Below are 17809 nucleotides of genomic sequence, written 5' to 3' on the forward strand. Positions count from 1 at the left end.
GTGTGTGTGTGTGTGTGTGTGTGTGTGTGTGTGTGTTTCAGAGAGAGGTTTTTGCTATAGGGCGTGTATACTCGCCAGAAAGACAGACAGACAGAAAATGAGAAATCAACCCCCAGGGAGAGGGCCGCACCACAATCCCTTGTTTGCAATCCCTTCTCCTGAGTAAGCCACTAGGTCTAGGACTCGAACCGTGGTCAACTACACGGGAGCCCAGCAACACAGCCATTACGCCAACCTTTGGTTTTGAGTCCAGCTCTCCAGCCTTCTCAAGAATCCACTTCTAAGTAAGCAATCCCCCCTCCCACATATGGCAGCCTCCTGGTACTAATTTGCATTGTGCTAATTAGCCTCATTGTCAGTATTAAGTGCCTCTTACCCTGGTGGATAATTACCTCCTTAACTGTGGAGCTGGGGGTGGTGGGAGGCCAAAGTTGCCCTAGGCTGGCCCTGGGCTAGGTAGGCTTCTGGCTCACACACTGTGAAGTGCAGGGGGGAAAAGCAGAGGGTTTTGAATCAGAAGAGTTGGCTCCAGAAGCAATGTAGAGACAGAACCCAGCATTCCTAGGTGGCTGGGAGGCCCTCAGAGTCAATGGACCTGTGCAAAGTGTTTATTCATCCTCCAGGGTCCTACATTTTGTCTTTCTTTCTTTTCTTTTTTTTTCTTTTTTTTTTTTGGAGAGGTTTTTGCTATAGGTCGTGTGTGCTTGCCAGAAAGTTGGCATAATGGCTACGTCGCTGGACTCCCATGTAGTCGACCGCGGTTCAAGTCCTGGACTCGGTGGCTTAATCTCATGCCGGGCGTGCGCGTGTGCGTGCGTGCCCAAGATCCAGAGAGGAGAATGGAGGAGAAGGGATTGCAGCGTGGCCATCCCCCCTGGGGGGGTGATTTCTCGCTTTCTGTCTCTCTGTCTTTCTGGTGAGCGCACGTGCCCTAAAACAAAAACCTCTCCAAGGAAAGGGAAAAAAATAAAAAGAAAGACAGAGAGAGAGAGAGAGAGACAGAGGGGCAGGGACAGAAAGTGAGAAATCACGCCACCCCCCCAGGGGGGATGGCCATGCAGCAATACTTTCTCTTCCATTCTCCTCTCTGGATCTTGGGCACACACTCACACGCGCCAGGCATGAGTTTAAGCCACTGGGTACGGGACTCAAACCACGGTCGACTACACCGGAGTCCAGAGACAGCCATCATGCCAACTGCCGGCTCCAATCTTTCATCTTTCTTAGTATCTTTTCTTATTATTACTTTTAGAGAGATTATTGTAAAAGGGCTCATGCACTCACCGGGACACAGAGACAGAGAGACAGAGACAAAGTGAGAAATCACCCCCCCCAAGGGGGATAACCATGCTGCAATCCCTTCTCCTTCATTCTCTTGGGATTTGGGGCATGTATGCAAAAACTTGCCTGGCATGAGTTTCAAGCTGCTGGGTCCAGGACTTGAACTGTGGGCCATGTGCGAGTCCAGTGCCCTAACCACTACACTATCTGCTGGTCCCAATTTTTCATCTTATTTTTAGTATTTTAACTTTTCTTGATACCTAGTCCAGGGTTCTCTCCACCACATTCTTTATGTACAACTTTACATACATACATATATACATAAATGAAAGTAGAGAACAGGATAACAAACCCTCATGTGTCCATGTATTTCTAAGTATATCCACATGCACATACTCCAGTGTCAGTCACTATCAGCATGGGGTCAATCTTCTCCAACCCCAACCCCCAACTAACCCCCAGATTCCATCACCTCTTGAGGACTGAGTGGTCATTTATCTAATCCCTGTAATCTTGATTTGCTCATTCATTTAGTTTTCTGTTTTTTAATTGCCAGAGGGTAAGTGTACCAGCCAGAGAGAGAAGGAAAGGAGGAAAGGAGAGGAAGAAAGCACCCTCTCATGAATTGTGGTCATAACACAATCTCTTCTCTTCTATTTCTCTATCCTGTTGGGATTTGGGGCACACTCACACACACACCTGGCATAGTTTTCAAGCTGCTGGGGCAGGATTTGAACTATAGTCAACCACGTAAGATCCAGTTCCCTTAACCACTAGGCTATGGGACTGGTCCTCATTTATTCATTTATTAGTATCTATTAAAAACTCAATGAGTCAGGCATCAGTAAACTTATTGAAGATTTAGTATATGCCAAGTCATTTGCATGCATAATTTTATTTTACCTTAACCTCCCTATTATTATCTGTTTTACAGATGACAGTGTAGAGCCTCAGAGAGGTTAGTGTTTTGCCTCAAGCGCTAACTTCAAATTCTGTGTGTTTCCCTACTATCCCATGGCCTTACCTTTCAGCAGTGCCTACTCAGAGAACAGATGCCTTCATTATTAACTTGTTACTGGTCCTGCATGAGTGCCAGGCCCTGTGCTGAACAAGATTGACATCATCTCTGCCTTCAAGGAGATTTAACATTCATAACGTTTTAATGTGCATGTACAAGGTATTAAATGTTGCCATCGTAGTGAAAGGAAGACTTCATTGAGAAAGTGATTTAGACATTAGGACAAAACAAAGGACAATGAGGCTGTGCAGGGCCTGGAGGCTGGGAATATTCCAGGGAGGTCAAACAGTTAAGTGCAAAGGCTGAGGGAGAGTATGTTGAACACTGGGAACTAACTGTGAGTGGAGTGTTTTAGTATGAGCAGAGCACGAGAGGCTGAATAGCAGAGAACTGAAAAACAAGGCAGGAGAAACTGACAGAAATCTTTGAATGCCACACCTTAGACCTCAGACTGTACTCAGAAGACAGTGGGGGGCAGCAAAAGGTCTTAAATAAGAGTGACATTAGCTTTGAGGTTTAGAAAATCATGGTGGTGGAGGGAATAATAGGTGGTGTGGTGGCTAAGGTGCTGGACACTCTCACACGGCCAATCACAGTTCAAGTCCTGGATCTGGAGGCTTGCTTTCTTGCTTTTCCTCTCTCTCTCTCATGCTCTGGTCAAATTAAAATAAATAAATAAATAAATAAATAAAGTTAAATAAAATAATTAAGAAAAATCATTCTGGGTATGGGGAATTGTCTTGAGGGAGTAAGGTAGGGAGGCCCAGCAGGAGGATGATAAACGAGGTGAGTGGGGAGTGTGGCTCCACAAGAACAGTAGCAAGGCTGTACATCCGAACATGCCTAGGAGAGAGGTCCAGAAAAAAAACGCTTTGGCTCTTTTCTAAGGACCTTTCATTCAAACTCAGTGATGTTTATATTAAGGTTAAGGGTGGGGGTTTTCAGGTAATGCTGGCAATGGAAGAGCGCTTGAGCATCATGTAGCCTTCCTCCTCAACTTCACAGTGAAAGGAAAGCCCAGAGAAGCAAAACCACCTGCTCAAAGTCGCACAGCACGATGGTGGCAGCAAAACTCCCTGCCAGCCTTCAGGGAGGCTGATGGCTGAGAGTGCCGTGTCATCATGACTAGATCTAAGATAACCCGAGTAAGATTTGAAGGGCCTGGATACAGGATCCTCGTCCGCCCCCACGCCTGACTCCGGTCAATGAACAATTGTTGAAGCAGTTCCTCTGTGCAGAACACTTCGGTAGGAGAAGTGCAGAGATGCAGGTCTGCAGTAGGATCCTCTCTCCGGAGAGCTGAGCTCCCTTCTCAACACCCACCACGACAGGTAGAAGGGAATAAAGAGCCTTCGGGCCAGAGGCAGCCATTCTCCCCCTTCGCCCCCAACTCCCACGTGGTTTCTCCAGCCAAGTTCTCACGGAGAGGCCCCTCCCACAGCGGCTCCACTGTTGCCATGACAATTGGGTGGGTGGACAGCCCGTCCTATCTAGAGGCCACCCAGCCCTCGCGTGGGGAGTTACCATAACAACCCCCAGTACTAGAGGGGGTTGGGTCCCGCCCCTCTTCCCCCGCAAATAGAGAGGTGGGTGGCTTGATTGGCAGCTGGGCACACGAAAGAAGGAGGGAAAAGGAAGGAAAGGCGTCAAAGGAGATCTAAGAAGGAAACAAGGGAGAGAAAGGGCAAAAAATAGGGAAAGGGAAGGAAACGCGTGTGCGCACGCGCGCCAGCCAGTGGGCGCGCTTCGCGGCTGGCTCGGCCACCGCCCACCTCATTCACGCCAGGCTCGCGCGGTCGCTCAGTCCTCGCGCGCTCCTTTCGCCCGCTCTACTGCGCCTGCGCGCAGGTGTCGGCGCCTAGGGGGAGGGGGAACCCGGCGCGCTAGCGTCACGTTCACTCTGCCACCCTCCCGGTGCACCGCCGCTCCGCGCCTGCGCAGGAGAGTCGGGAGGCTCGGGTTGCAGGCTCCGGGCGAGAGCTCCTGTCGGCGGCGGCGGCAGTGGAATAATCGATCCGGAGCGTGAGCGGCCCCGGGGCCCCGTTCCCCGCGGAGGCCATGGGCGACCCAGCCCCCGCCCGCAGCCTGGACGACATCGACCTGTCCGCCCTGCGGGTGAGCACGCCGCCCCCAGCCTCGTCCTGGTTCCTGTCCCCGCCGCAGGGGAGGGAGCGGGGTGGCTGCACACCTCACGTGCTCTCCGGGCGCCCCCTCCTCCAGCCCGGTACCCTTCGGCGACCCCTGCCCCTTTCTCGGGCAGCCACTACTGCTGAGCCCCCGCCCTCTGCTCCTCTTCTCTCTGCACTGGCTGCAGATTCTGGAAGCCAGTTCGATCCCCACCCTGTGGTGCCCCGCCCCCACATCTCCTTGCCACCCCTACCTTTACTGTGGGGTTCGGGATCGCCTTTCTCCAAGGCGTTTGAGGGTGACCCTCTGCCTCCACTAAACTTAGCTCCCCTCTCCCCCGCCCATCGCCTGTTAGAATCTATTTGTGATCCCTCACCTCCTTCTGGCCCCCTTTTTCACTCTTGCCCTTACTTAAATAAATCTCCTTCCTCGCCCTCTTTCTTGGCTTTTTAAATTTTGACTTTGCAACTGTCTTGACAGCCTCCTCCTCATCCCTCTTTCTCTTTCTCGCCCACCCCTGAACTGCATCTCTTCCTTGGTCGGAATTTCAGCCTCCCCACTCCACCCCACACCTCCTCCTGTCTCCCTCAGTCCCACGTTCAGTGTTCCCTATCCCTTCTCTCGTTTCAAGTGCAGCAGTCCAGAACCAGGCATTTCCGGTCTCAGGGTCCCTGAATATTACATTACCAACTCTGCAGCAGTGGGGCTGGGAGCATAGACAAGTGCATGGGGGAGGAAGGGAAGCTTTTATTCTCTTCAAACTCTAGCACGGGCTGGGAAGAGGATGTTTATATGTATATATTATGTACTCACACAAAACACTGGCTGCATGTGGTCAGCTGGGAGGCTTGGAGAGCAGTGTTTATTTATGTGTTCACCAGGGGCAGGGGTGGAGGTAATGGCGATCTCTCAGGGGAGGGGCTAATTAGGAAAAGGGGTGAGGGGAAACTAGTAAATTTCTTGGAAATACTCATTTATTGTCCCTAGTCGGGGCACGTCTGTGCTCTCGCTGCTCACAGCAGCGTTTATGTGTGTGTGTGTGTGCGTGTGCGTGTGTGTTTTGTTTTTTCCTCAGCAGGGAGCTCTTTGGCTTAAGGGGTGATTTAGTCATTTCAAGGTGAACACTCCAGATCATCACCCAGGTGGTGTTTTGATCCTGTGTCCTTCCTGCTTTCTCAACAGGCCAAGATATGGGGAGCTCAGGATTCCCCACCTCTAGGTTAGTTTCTCTGGAGGGCCCTGCTTGGATCATTTTCTGACTTTGGAGTTAGCCAGGGAACATGGCCAGTACGGGAAAAGGCGGTCAGCCACACAGGTGCCCCGAATATGACTGGAAGGGAGAGGGGAATTGAAGAGAGCAGAGTCATGTTGTTAATTGGTTTTCTCTCCGTGACACAGTTTTTTCTTGCCATTCAGGTCATAATTTGTTTGGTGGAATGTTGGGCTATGAGACCTGACTTGCTGGAGATAAGGTGATAAGTTGCTGGGGAGGGAGACAGCATTGAATCTCTGTGTATGTATGTGCATGCGTGTGTCTGTGCACGTGTGTGCGCGGGTGTGGGAATGGGGAGAGGGTCTGATGCTTTAGGAGGGAGATAAGGTCAGCTTAGCCAGGGTTTTTAACTGGGATGCTCAAATAGTTGAGTATGAGAAAGAAATCCAGGCTGAGCTTAGGGCCCTTAATGCTCTCCGCTCTGAGATGAACTCCCACCTGCCCTTCCCACCTTAGTTGTTGACTAACTCTGGCTGCAGGTTTGGTGACTGTAGTGGCTGAAATGTAATAAAAAGTGGGTGGGTCTAAACCATGACCTTTGATTGGAACCTTGTGGGATTCTGTGGGCTTCTGTTTTTCTTTTAGCCTCTTCTCGTGGTTTGGCATGGACCTTCAACCTAGGATTTCCAACAATTCTGCAAATATCCTCTGACCTTGGATGTGGTATTTCCCTTCTGGACCTCTCTGCTTGAAGCAGTGTCAGTCTCCTTCCTCAATTGCCTCCTGTCTTACTCTCCTCTCCCTCCTTTTGGGGAGCTCATGCCTCTGTCTGTCCTGCTCTTCTTAATAAGAAAATATTTTTCCCCCTCTCCCACCCAGGGCGGGAGGGAAAGCTGCACTTTCTTTGAAATGGAGCTAGTGACCCTGCTTCTCCAGATCATCACCCAGGTGGTGTTTTGATCCTGTGTCCTTCCTGCTTTCTCAACAGGCCAAGATATGGGGAGCTCAGGATTCCCCACCTCTAGGTTAGTTTCTCTGGAGGGCCCTGCTTGGATCATTTTCTGACTTTGGAGTTAGCCAGGGAACATGGCCAGTACGGGAAAAGGCGGTCAGCCACACAGGTGCCCCGAATATGACTGGAAGGGAGAGGGGAATTGAAGAGAGCAGAGTCATGTTGTTAATTGGTTTTCTCTCCGTGACACAGTTTTTTCTTGCCATTCAGGTCATAATTTGTTTGGTGGAATGTTGGGCTATGAGACCTGACTTGCTGGAGATAAGGTGATAAGTTGCTGGGGAGGGAGACAGCATTGAATCTCTGTGTATGTATGTGCATGCGTGTGTCTGTGCACGTGTGTGCGCGGGTGTGGGAATGGGGAGAGGGTCTGATGCTTTAGGAGGGAGATAAGGTCAGCTTAGCCAGGGTTTTTAACTGGGATGCTCAAATAGTTGAGTATGAGAAAGAAATCCAGGCTGAGCTTAGGGCCCTTAATGCTCTCCGCTCTGAGATGAACTCCCACCTGCCCTTCCCACCTTAGTTGTTGACTAACTCTGGCTGCAGGTTTGGTGACTGTAGTGGCTGAAATGTAATAAAAAGTGGGTGGGTCTAAACCATGACCTTTGATTGGAACCTTGTGGGATTCTGTGGGCTTCTGTTTTTCTTTTAGCCTCTTCTCGTGGTTTGGCATGGACCTTCAACCTAGGATTTCCAACAATTCTGCAAATATCCTCTGACCTTGGATGTGGTATTTCCCTTCTGGACCTCTCTGCTTGAAGCAGTGTCAGTCTCCTTCCTCAATTGCCTCCTGTCTTACTCTCCTCTCCCTCCTTTTGGGGAGCTCATGCCTCTGTCTGTCCTGCTGTGCTTCTTAAGAAAACATTCCATTTCCCCCTCTCCCACCCAGGGCGGGAGGGAAAGCTGCACTTTCTTTGAAATGGAGCTAGTGACCCTGCTTCTCCTTGCTGCTGACCTTTTCTCCTGCCTGTCCCCTGTACTCCGCCTCTGCCTCCGTGGCACTGTCTAGGGCTAGCTCAGTCTTCTCTTGTGCTGTTCCTGTTTGTCATCCAGAGAGAAATGAGAACTTGGAGAATTAGCAGCAAAGCGTGTCTCTCTTTACTACATCATCTCGTGTTGGGGCTGGGGGAGGGGGATGGGACAGGAACATATTCAGCATTTAGAGCCAGCCGTGAAGAGCCCAAGGTGTCTTTCTCTTGTTTCGAGATGAGGTTTGGTTTTCAGCTGGTGATGAGAGTAAGAGTCTGATATTAGGGAAGATTGAATTGCATTAATCTCTTATTAATCTCTACACATCTCCATGTGTAGGCAGTCCAGATGGTCCTTTGTGACCACAGGCCACATTGAACCTCTCTGGGGCTCCATTTCTGCACCGGCATGGCTGCATGGTGTAATAAGGAGAAGCATGGGGTTTGGAGTTGTATTTCTGAGTTCGAGTCCTGGTTTTCTCATTTACTGTGTAACCTTGTCCTTGTTCCCCCTTCTCTCTTTACTCCCCTGACTGCAGATTCAGCAAAGAGCCTTACTCTCTAAGCTCCTTTTTCTCATCCGCGTAGTGGGGATAGTACCAGTATTGAACTCTGAGCTGCTGAGGATTAAATGAAATATTTCCCATTAAGTACAGTGCTTAGTCCAGTTTGTGACACACAGTGGCCATGTATGTGGTAGTCTCTGTTATTGTTGTCAAATGGCAGTTAGAGAAGTTTTCCAGGAGTGGATCTATAAAATAGCATCCTCCCCTGCTTTATTTATGTAAAACTTTATGTATCATTCCCTGAGTCTGTTTTTTTTCCTTAGAGAGATTTTTATTATAGGGCATGTGCACTCGCCAGAGAGACAGAGATGGAGGGACAGAAAGCAAGAAATCACTCCCTATGAGGCATAGCCACACCATAATCCCTATTTCAGTCTCCTCTCAGAATCTTGATTGAAACCTTGTGGGACTCTGTGTGCACGCACATGCCCAGCATGAGTTTTAAGCCTCTGGGTTCAGGACTCGAACCACGGTTGACTATGTGGGAGTCAAGCGACTTAACCATTATGCCATCTGCTGGTTCCTCCCCGAGTCTGTTTTAACTTTCTTCATTGTATTTATCAGCAGCAGACGTAACTATTTCTGTCAACCCAACTAAAATATCAGGTCATCTGAAAAGCCACAACATATTTTTCTTTTTCTTTCTTTTCTTTTTTTAAAGGATGCACTTGCCAGAGAAAGGGAGAGACAGAGACAGTGAGAGGGAAAGTGAGAAATCACCCCTTGAGGGAATAGCCACATTGCAATCCCTTTTCCTCCATTCTCCTTGCATGATCTTGGGCATGCACACACATGGCTCCAAGCATGATTTTGAAGCCACCAGGCCCAGGACTTGAACCACAGTTGGCCTCGTAGAAGCCCAGTGACATAACCACTATACCATCTGCTGGTCCTCTTTTCCTTTCTGAAAAGAGAATTATTTAATTTTATTTATTATTATTATTATTTTAAAAATTTGACTAGAGAGAGAGAAAGAGAGAGAGGGAAAGTGAGAAAGCAAGCCACCAGGTCTAGGACTCAAACCATGGTCAGCCATGCGGAAGTCCTGCACCTTAACTGTCACACCACTTGCTGGCTCCCATGACATATTTTTCTCTTTTTTTGAGAGATTTTTGCTATAGGGTATGTGTACTTTTCAGAGAGACAAAGAGAGAGAAAGTTAGAAATCACCTCCCAGGAATGATGGCCATGCTGCATCCCTTCTCCATCCTCCTCCTGGGATTTGGGCATGCATGCACACATACCCAGTGTGACTTTCAAGCTGCCAGGTCCAGGATTTGAACTGCGGTTGGCCATATGGATGTCCAGTGTCTTAACCACTATATCATTTGCTGGCCCTCTATGTTTTCTATGCAAAAATGTGTCATGACTTTTCCGACAATGCAATATAAGTTCAGTGAAAGCTGGATTTTTTGAAAAATTTTATTCATTTATTTTAATTTGACCAGAGAGACACATGCAGAGAGAGAGAGGGAAAGTGAGAAAGCAAGCCACAGGTTCAGGACCTGAACCATGGTCAGCCATGTGGGAATGTCCAGCACCTTAACCACCACACCACCTGCTGGTCCCAAAGCTGGATTTTTAACTTTGTTCATTTTTATCTCCTCAGTGCCTATAATGATGTTTTGCACATGATGGGAGCTCTGTTGAATAAGTGCATACTATAACCAGTGAAAGCTCTTAGCACAATGCTTGCCCACATAAAATAATCCATGTGAAGCTAGTTGGGCTGCTTCTTGCCCCTCACATATATGCACAATTAAGAATTTATGTTTTCTGGGCTTGCCCTGTAATGCAGTGATTAACCGATGGGCATTGTGAGCCAGATCCCACATAGCTGACCATGATTCAAATCCCAGTCCCAGCAGTTTGAAAGACATGCCCAGCGCATGTGCCCTGATGGGATGGAGAAATGGAGGAGAAAGAATTACCCTGTGACCACCCCCTGTGGGAGGAGTGCTTTCTCTTTTTATCTGGAGAGTATATTCTTTGACAATGAAAGAAAAAAAAGAATGTATCTTTTCGGTGATGTTTTTAGAATCATAGTTTGTCTAGTGGTAAACAAAATTCTGGAAGCCTCCATTGAAAATAAAGTTAGAATCATTCAAGAGAAAATGTAGGCCTTTTGTTTCAAAGCTTCTCTGTATCCAAGCTTGGTTATATTCCAGAAGAATCTTCTGATTTGGAACCCTGGCTTCTCAGAAAGGATGAGTATCAGCGGAAGTGGATGGGACAAGGAGGGGAGGGGGCAGACCCCAGGCTGACCTCTTTCCTTTTGCATTGCTCCTTGTGCTCGACCCGCTTCATAAATCAAACAGCTTCTCTTGACTGTCCAACCAGCCAAAAGTTTTAGACTGCGGTGCCCTTGAAACTGGAGCTGTGTGCTCAGTATTGCCGTGCTGAAATGATAACATGGAGCACATCCAAGGAGGACTTGCTGCTAAGTGGTGGTTGCTAACAGGGATGTTCTTTTTCAAATGATTTTGTGTTGCTGTGTCTGTGCTTTGAAGAAGTCTCTTCCCCTTCCTTCTCTTTCCGTGTGACTGTGGAGCCAGCACCACTTGGAAAGCTGGCAGCTCTGGGCATGTATTTCTAGACTGCTGAGCAACGCGGGACTGCTGCTGTGTTCTGATGTGCTGGCTGTCCAAATGTTGATGACAGATGCCTTAGGCAGGAGAATGGGAAGACTGACCTCTTGCAGCAGAAGTAAGGGCATTAAGTTGGACTGTTTTCTCCTAGAGAACTGCAAATGGAGGATGGGGCTGCTTGGGGAAATTTGTGGCATTTGGAGTGAAGCACAATATTGCTTTGGCAAAAGAATGGAAGGAAGATTACAAAGAACTTTGCTGAAGCTGGATGTTCAGCCACTCAGCCATTCCCCAAACAAGGGCAGAGACACTACCCTTTGGGCTACAGGATAGGACAGATTGCCATAGCCCTTAGTGACACATGGAGGGGAGGTTCTCTAGAATCTTGAGGTTTTTTTTGTTTTTGTTTTTTTTTCTTTTTTGAGAGGTTTTTGCTATAGGGCGTGTGTGCTCGCCAGAAAGACAGAGAGAGATAGAAAGCGAAAAATCACCCCCCCGGGGGGAATGGCCATGCCACAATCCCTTCTCCATTTTCCTTTCAGGATCTTGGGTATGCATGCACACGTGTCCCGCGTGAGTTTAAGCCGCCAGGCCCGGGACTCAAACCATGGTCAACTACATGGGAGTCCAGCGACATAGCCATTATGCTAACTGCTGGTCCCGAGAATCCTGCTTTCAAATCTGGCTTCCTTTGAATTGTATGCCTAAAACAGGGTAACACACAGCTTGGATGTGTATAGCATCCTCGTTTGTCATTTAGGGGACAAGAGGGCAGGAAGTGTGCAACTGCTCTTACCAAGCTTACTTTCTGGCATAGGTCTATCCATGAGGAATGCAGTAGCCTCTCAACCCAGAAACAAAACAATGGGGGGGGGGGGGCATATCCAGGAGTCATCTGAGCGTCTGCCTGGCCCGTCATTCTGTCTCCAGGCAAAGTTAAATTAGAGGAAATTATCAATAGTATGTTTTCTTGCATCAATCTCCACTCATTGTCAGTCTTCAGGTTCAAGACTGTGTATGGGAAGATGTAATACCACAGCCAGTACTGTGCTAAGCTATTTAACCGAAGCTCTGGGAGCATCCACCTAAGAAATGCCTTTGTGAGCCTAAGCTTTCCTTTTCTTTTTAAAAATTCTTTTGTAATTTTGCCATATGGCACATATGCTTGCCAGAGAGACAAGGGTATCAAGGGGCAGTGAGAAAGCATGTGGGGGGGAGGGGTGGCCACACCACAGCCCCTCTCCTCCATTCTCCTCTTGGGATTTTGGGCATACGTGTCCAGCATATTATTCAAGCCTCCAGGTCCAGGACTCAAACTGCACAGTTGGCCGTGAAGGATCCAGTCACTTTAACCGGCACGCCACTGGTTGGCCTGGCTTTCCTTTTCCTGTTACTGCTTTCCTTGATATCTTAGAACTCTCAAGGTTTGAGTGTTTTTTGCTAACTCTGATTCCTATGAATTAGACTCATTTTCTGTCATTCTGTAGTCAGTCAGCTTGAAATTTGTTATCCAGCCCCCATCCTCCTCAGCACCCACTTTATACCATTACCCCCTCAGTCTTAACTTCTCTAGGTTGAAGAAATAGAACAAAAAATAATCAGGTTGGGTCCAACAGGTGGTATGGCAGTTAAGGGCGTTGGATTCCCACATGGCCTACTGGTGGATTGCTTTCTCACTTTCCTTTCTCTCGGGTCAAATTAAATAATAATAATAACAAATTAAATGAACTAAATAAATAATTCTTTAAAAATAATCAGGTTAATAAGTCAACTCTGAAATCCTTTTTTGAATACCCACAGAATACAGGAAGATAGAAAAATATTTCTTGGTAGAAGATTTGGACCCTGTCTGCAGTTCATCCTCATTCTCTCCTTTCCACAGTTCTTGCCATTCTCCTTACAACCAGCCAGTCTTCCACTTCAGTCTGAGATGCTCCCATTTATAGAAAGCTTTTCTTGGGGGATGGGTAATTAGAAAGTTACTTGAGGCTATGTGTTCTTACTAAGCACAGGGAATAGTGGAGGGAGGAGAGAAGAGAAGGGTGGAATCGTAGTGACTCACGGGAGGCCCTAGAGATTTTGTCCAATGGATAGGCAGCCTGAGAATGGACCTGCTAACTGTGGGTAGGATTTCATGTTCTGTTTGAAGAAAGGTCTAGAATTAGATATGGAGGATACAATGGTAAACATGACACATGGTTTTCTGTGATCTAGTAATGACGAGAGAAATTAATCAAATAATCATACACATGTGCACATGCATATCACACATGTGGTCTTCAAAAATTCATGGAAAATGTGCATGCTCAAACACTATGCATTTAAAAAACTTTTTGTATCAAAATAAACTTACATTTTAATTTCATTTCTCCATGAGCTTTTATTTATGTAGTTAAAGGAATCATTTACCTTTATTTATTATTATTATTATTTTAAAATTTAATGACAGAGACTGAGAAAGCAAGCCATCAGTTCCAGGACTCGAACCCCAGCCGTGAAGGAGTCCAGGACCCTTAGCCACCATGCTACATACTTGCCCCTATTATTTATTTATAGGCACACAGGGATATGCACTTAGCTTGTATTTCAAGCCCCTCAGGCAGGGATTCAGACCATAGTCAGCCATGTGGGATCCAGCTTCCTTAACCACTAAGCCCTGAGGCTAGTCTCCACAAACTTTTTTTATTTTTTATTTTATTATTTTTTTTCTATAGGGCTCATGTGCCTACTGCAGAAAGAAAGAGGGCAAGTGAGAAATCACCCTGAAGGGGGGATGACCACATCACAGTCTCTTTTCTGTTCTCTCGGGATTTTGGGCGCACACACACAGGCACCTGACATGATTTTTTTTCTTTTCTTTTTTTTTTTTTTTTGGAGAGATTTTCCACGTGGGGGCGCGTCACCGGAGACAGAAAGCGAGAAATCACCCCCCAGGGGGGATGGTCACGCCGCAATCCCTTCTCCTCCATTCTCCTCTCGGGATCTTGGGCATGCATGCACACACGCCCGGCGTGAGTTTTAAGCCACCGGGTCCGGGACACGAACCGCGGACGACTACATGGGAGTCCAGCGACATAGCCATTACGCTAACTGCTGGTTCTCGTGACATGATTTTCAAGCTGCCAGGTCCAGGACACAAACTGTGTAGTTGACTGTATGTGATTCAGTGCCTTAACCACCACACGACCTGCTGGCCTCCATGAACCTTTAAAAGTGCTCTCTTGTGTGTGTCTGTGTGTGTGTGTATGTGAGAGAGAGAGAGACAGAACATACCATAATAAGGACTGTAGCAGAAAATTATAGCATGTCATGAACACATATAGCAAGAATTATTTCTTCTTCTTTTTTTTTTTTTAATGATTTATTTATTTATTTATTTTTAATTTGATGAGAGAGGGAAAGTGAGAAAGCAAGCCACCAGGTCCGGGACTTGAACCACATGGGAGTCCAGCGCCCTATGCACCACGCCACCTGCGAGCCCCTATTTTTTCTTTTTGTGAGGCAAAAATATTTGGTTTATTGATAGAGACAAATCACATATCAGAAAACCTAGCTGGCATTACTTCAGAAAGAATAGATCGAAGTGAACTGGAAGATAAGAGTTTGGTGATGGCCAAAATTGAGAGACCCCGGGAGGAGGCCATCCTTAGGAACATTTGGTCAACAAGAAGAGCCAGGGGCCTGAGGATGAAGTGGGAACTCCAGGCTTAACTTCTAACAGGATTTCTTCTGAACCTTCCTGTACAGTTTATTTGACTCAAAAGGTAAGGGTTGGGGCCAGCAGAGGGTGTAGCAGTTACATTGCTGGACTCCCACGTGGCCTACTGCAAATGGCCAAGACCCTGGGAGGAGAATGAAGGAGAAGGAATTGCAGTGTGGCCATCCCTCTTAGGTGTGATTTCTCACTGTCCCTCTACTGTCTCTGTATCTTTCTCTCTCCAGAGAGTATACACACCCTAAAGCAAAAATCTACTCCCCTCCCCCCCAAATAAAACAAAATAAAACAGGTAAGGGCCTGGGTCCAGCAGGTGCCATGGTGGTTAAGGCACTGAACTCCCACATGGCTTACCGTGGTTTGAGTCCCAGACCTAATTGGCTTGCTTTCTCACTTTTCCTTTCTCTCTTTCTCTCTCTGATGAGTGCACATACCTTATAAATTTAAAAATTATGGGACCAGCAGATGATGTAGGGTTATATTGCTGGACTCCCACAGTCTACTGCAGTTTGAGTCCTAGATCTGGCGACTTAAAACACCAGGCGTGTGTGCGTGCATGCCTAAAATCCCTAGAGGAGAATCGAGGAGAAAGGATTGTGGCGTGGCCATCCCCTGGGGAGTGATTTTTCATTTTCTGTCTCTCTCTCTCTGTCTCTCTGGCAAGCACATGCACTCTATAGCAAAAATCTCTCTTAAGAAAAAAAAAAGGAAAAAAGAAAAATTTTTAAAAAGTAATAATAAATAAAATTAAATCTTTTTTTAGAAAAAGGTAAGGGCCTGTATATGGAAAAGGCATATGACTGTAACCCTCATTTTTATTTATTGGGGGACATCTCTGAGCACTGGGTCTGTGGACCCGGGTTCTGCAAAGGGTGGGTGAGTGTGCTTGTTGTCTAGAGCTGGTAGATGAGAGAGAAGGGTCTGTCACTAGGTGCTGTTGCCGGAGTGGTTGGCTAGGGCTTGGAAGATAGGTAAGTCTCACAGAAATAAGAAGAAGACCCAGCCTTTGGCTTGCTGTTGTGTTCTGTGGGAAGTAGGATTCTTCCTAACATTAGTTAGATACCGTATATAAATAGATGAGACTTTCTCATTTTACATTGTATACAAGTAAGGATGAGTGGGGTGTGTAGGGGGAGTGTTGCTGATTTTACATGTTTGAAATGAAACCGGGTTGGGGAAGCCACAAGTCTTGGGCTTCTTGGAGGAGCCAGACTCCAGGAGCAGCTTGAATGTCAGGAGGATGGTAGCACAGAAGAGGGTGGGGTGGGCTTGAAGAGTGTCGGTGGCTCAGGCTATGGGAGGAGCCTGAATAACTGGAGAGAGATGAATGGAGGAAATGGGGACTCTTTGCCTAAGAGACCTGGTGATGGCTGGTCAGGGAGGAGGCAGGAAGACTTTTGACAGAGAAGATAGTTAAGACCTCAGGCTCATCTGAATTCATTTCTCCTTATCAGGAATCTTCAGGGCCATAGGCGACAGGCCAAGTGGGGAGTTTCTGGAGTCACAACTGGGAACCCCCACCACTGGGCCTCTGTGACCATGTACCCGTGACAGGGACTGCTCATTGGTTTCTCCTTGAGCACGGTCACCTTGCCTTTGGGATGAAAAGGCCTTCTCAAAACAGGCCTGATATTGGCTTGTCTTCTGAGGGAGAATGGGACGTTTTTCATACCCTTTTCTACCAGGAATCATTTGAGGATAGAATTTTAAGGACTTGGCTTGCTGATTGACCCCCAGGATGACAGGTGTAGGGACATTTTCCACAGGCAGCAGTCTTTGCAGGTACAGACTGAGGAGCAGTAGGCTGAGTGAAGGAAATTCTATATTCCTCAAGAGCCCCCTCAACTTCTGTTTTGTTTTTTTCCACAAAGCCTCCCCTGACTATGCCAATCCTCATTGATCACTTTATCCACTTTTTAAAAAAGAATTATTTTATTTAACTTTACTTATTATTTTCCAGTTTGATCAGAGGAAGAGAGAGTTAGAAAGCAAGCCTCCAGGTCTGGGACTCGAACCATGGTCAGCCATGTGGGAGTCCAGCACCTTTAACCACCATGCCACCCGCCGCCCCTTATTTTTTGATTGAGGATGCGTTTACTCATAAGAGAGAGAATGCGCCCCCCAATGGCAAGTGGTCATGGCGTAATCCCTTCTCCATTTCTCCGCCATCATATGCCCAGCATCTTTTTTAAGCTTCCAGGACTGTGTCTCAAACTGGGGTCATCCATATGGGATCCAGCTCCTTTCATTTAACCACTAGGCTATGAGACCAGCTCTAGCCCTGCCTTACCTACTTTCTCACAGACTGTACAGTTTATCATTTGATTATATATTGTCTTAGGCTGCATAGCGTCTTACAGTCTTCTTTCTCCTTCCCCTTCTTTGTGTATAGGAACCGTAATCCATATTTCTATTGCTCCCTGTCAGTGTTTCTAACACTGCTGAACACACAGCAGGGATTCATGAGCTACACTCTTGGTCAGAGAGATGGACCCAAACATGCCTGTGACTCGTCCTTTCCTACTAGATTCAGTCCACAAGCAATAGAGGGCGTGGATATGTGCTGGGCACTGTGGGATGGAAAGCAGTTCCGAGTACAGACTCGCCGGTTCACAGCCCTCGTGGCACTGCTCTCATGGGTGTCTGGGTATGTTGGGGAGGGAGGCTTAACTATCACTGTGTCTTGGGAGTTCCAACACTTCATCTGTGGAGCTCAGGGATGTTGACTATCCTGGGACAGTGTACTGAAGAATCATCTTCCACCCACATTGCCCCGGTGCGTCCTGTGAACTTGTTATAGATGCCGAGAGGCCAGGGGAAGGATGCAGCCGGTTTCTTCCAGGAAGTGGGGGGTGGTTCCTATTCCTAAGTCTCCTCGTTTCCTTCTTTCTGGGTGGAAGAGGAATGTAGGCTCTGAGTTACTCCTGTGCATGGCACATGTCTCTTCTAACAGCTTTTATTTGTCTGCCAGCACACCTCTGAAGGTAAAACGGGTAGGCTCCAAACCAGACTGTCAGCAGAGAGATTTTCATGTTCTCGCGTCGCCACCCACCCACTCTTTTCTTTCAAAGCACATTTGTAAAAAGTGGTTGAAGCCTGCAGTACTTGGTCTTTCATGCTAAGTGGCTTAGTTGAGTCTTCCAGGAAATAATTGGGCAGGGCTCCCTCAAGCCCAAGCAGCTGGGGCAGAACTAGACATGTACATGCAGTGTTCGGGGGAGGCGGGCAGCACTTTTGCCTCTTCTCTTGGGTCTTTTCACCCTACGGTTGCTCCCTTGAAGGTGGAGGTGTGGTGAATGAGTGTCAGTATTGAATACTGAC

The 17809-nt window shown here is 47.4% G+C and overlaps 1 protein-coding gene across 1 annotated transcript in view; it reads left to right on the forward strand.

Moving 5' to 3' along the window:
* Positions 1-4290: 4290 nt before the first annotated feature.
* Positions 4291-17809, forward strand: part of MINK1 (misshapen like kinase 1) — an 82599-nt gene continuing 69080 nt past the window's right edge. Inside the window, 1 exon segment of the mRNA XM_027773183.1 lies at positions 4291-4414. Within this exon segment, the coding sequence (XP_027628984.1) occupies positions 4358-4414 (57 nt within the window). The 5' untranslated portion in view covers positions 4291-4357.

This window comes from Tupaia chinensis, unplaced genomic scaffold (assembly GCF_000334495.1).
Source record: "Tupaia chinensis unplaced genomic scaffold, TupChi_1.0 Scaffold000330_1, whole genome shotgun sequence".
Taxonomy (NCBI): domain Eukaryota; kingdom Metazoa; phylum Chordata; class Mammalia; order Scandentia; family Tupaiidae; genus Tupaia; species Tupaia belangeri.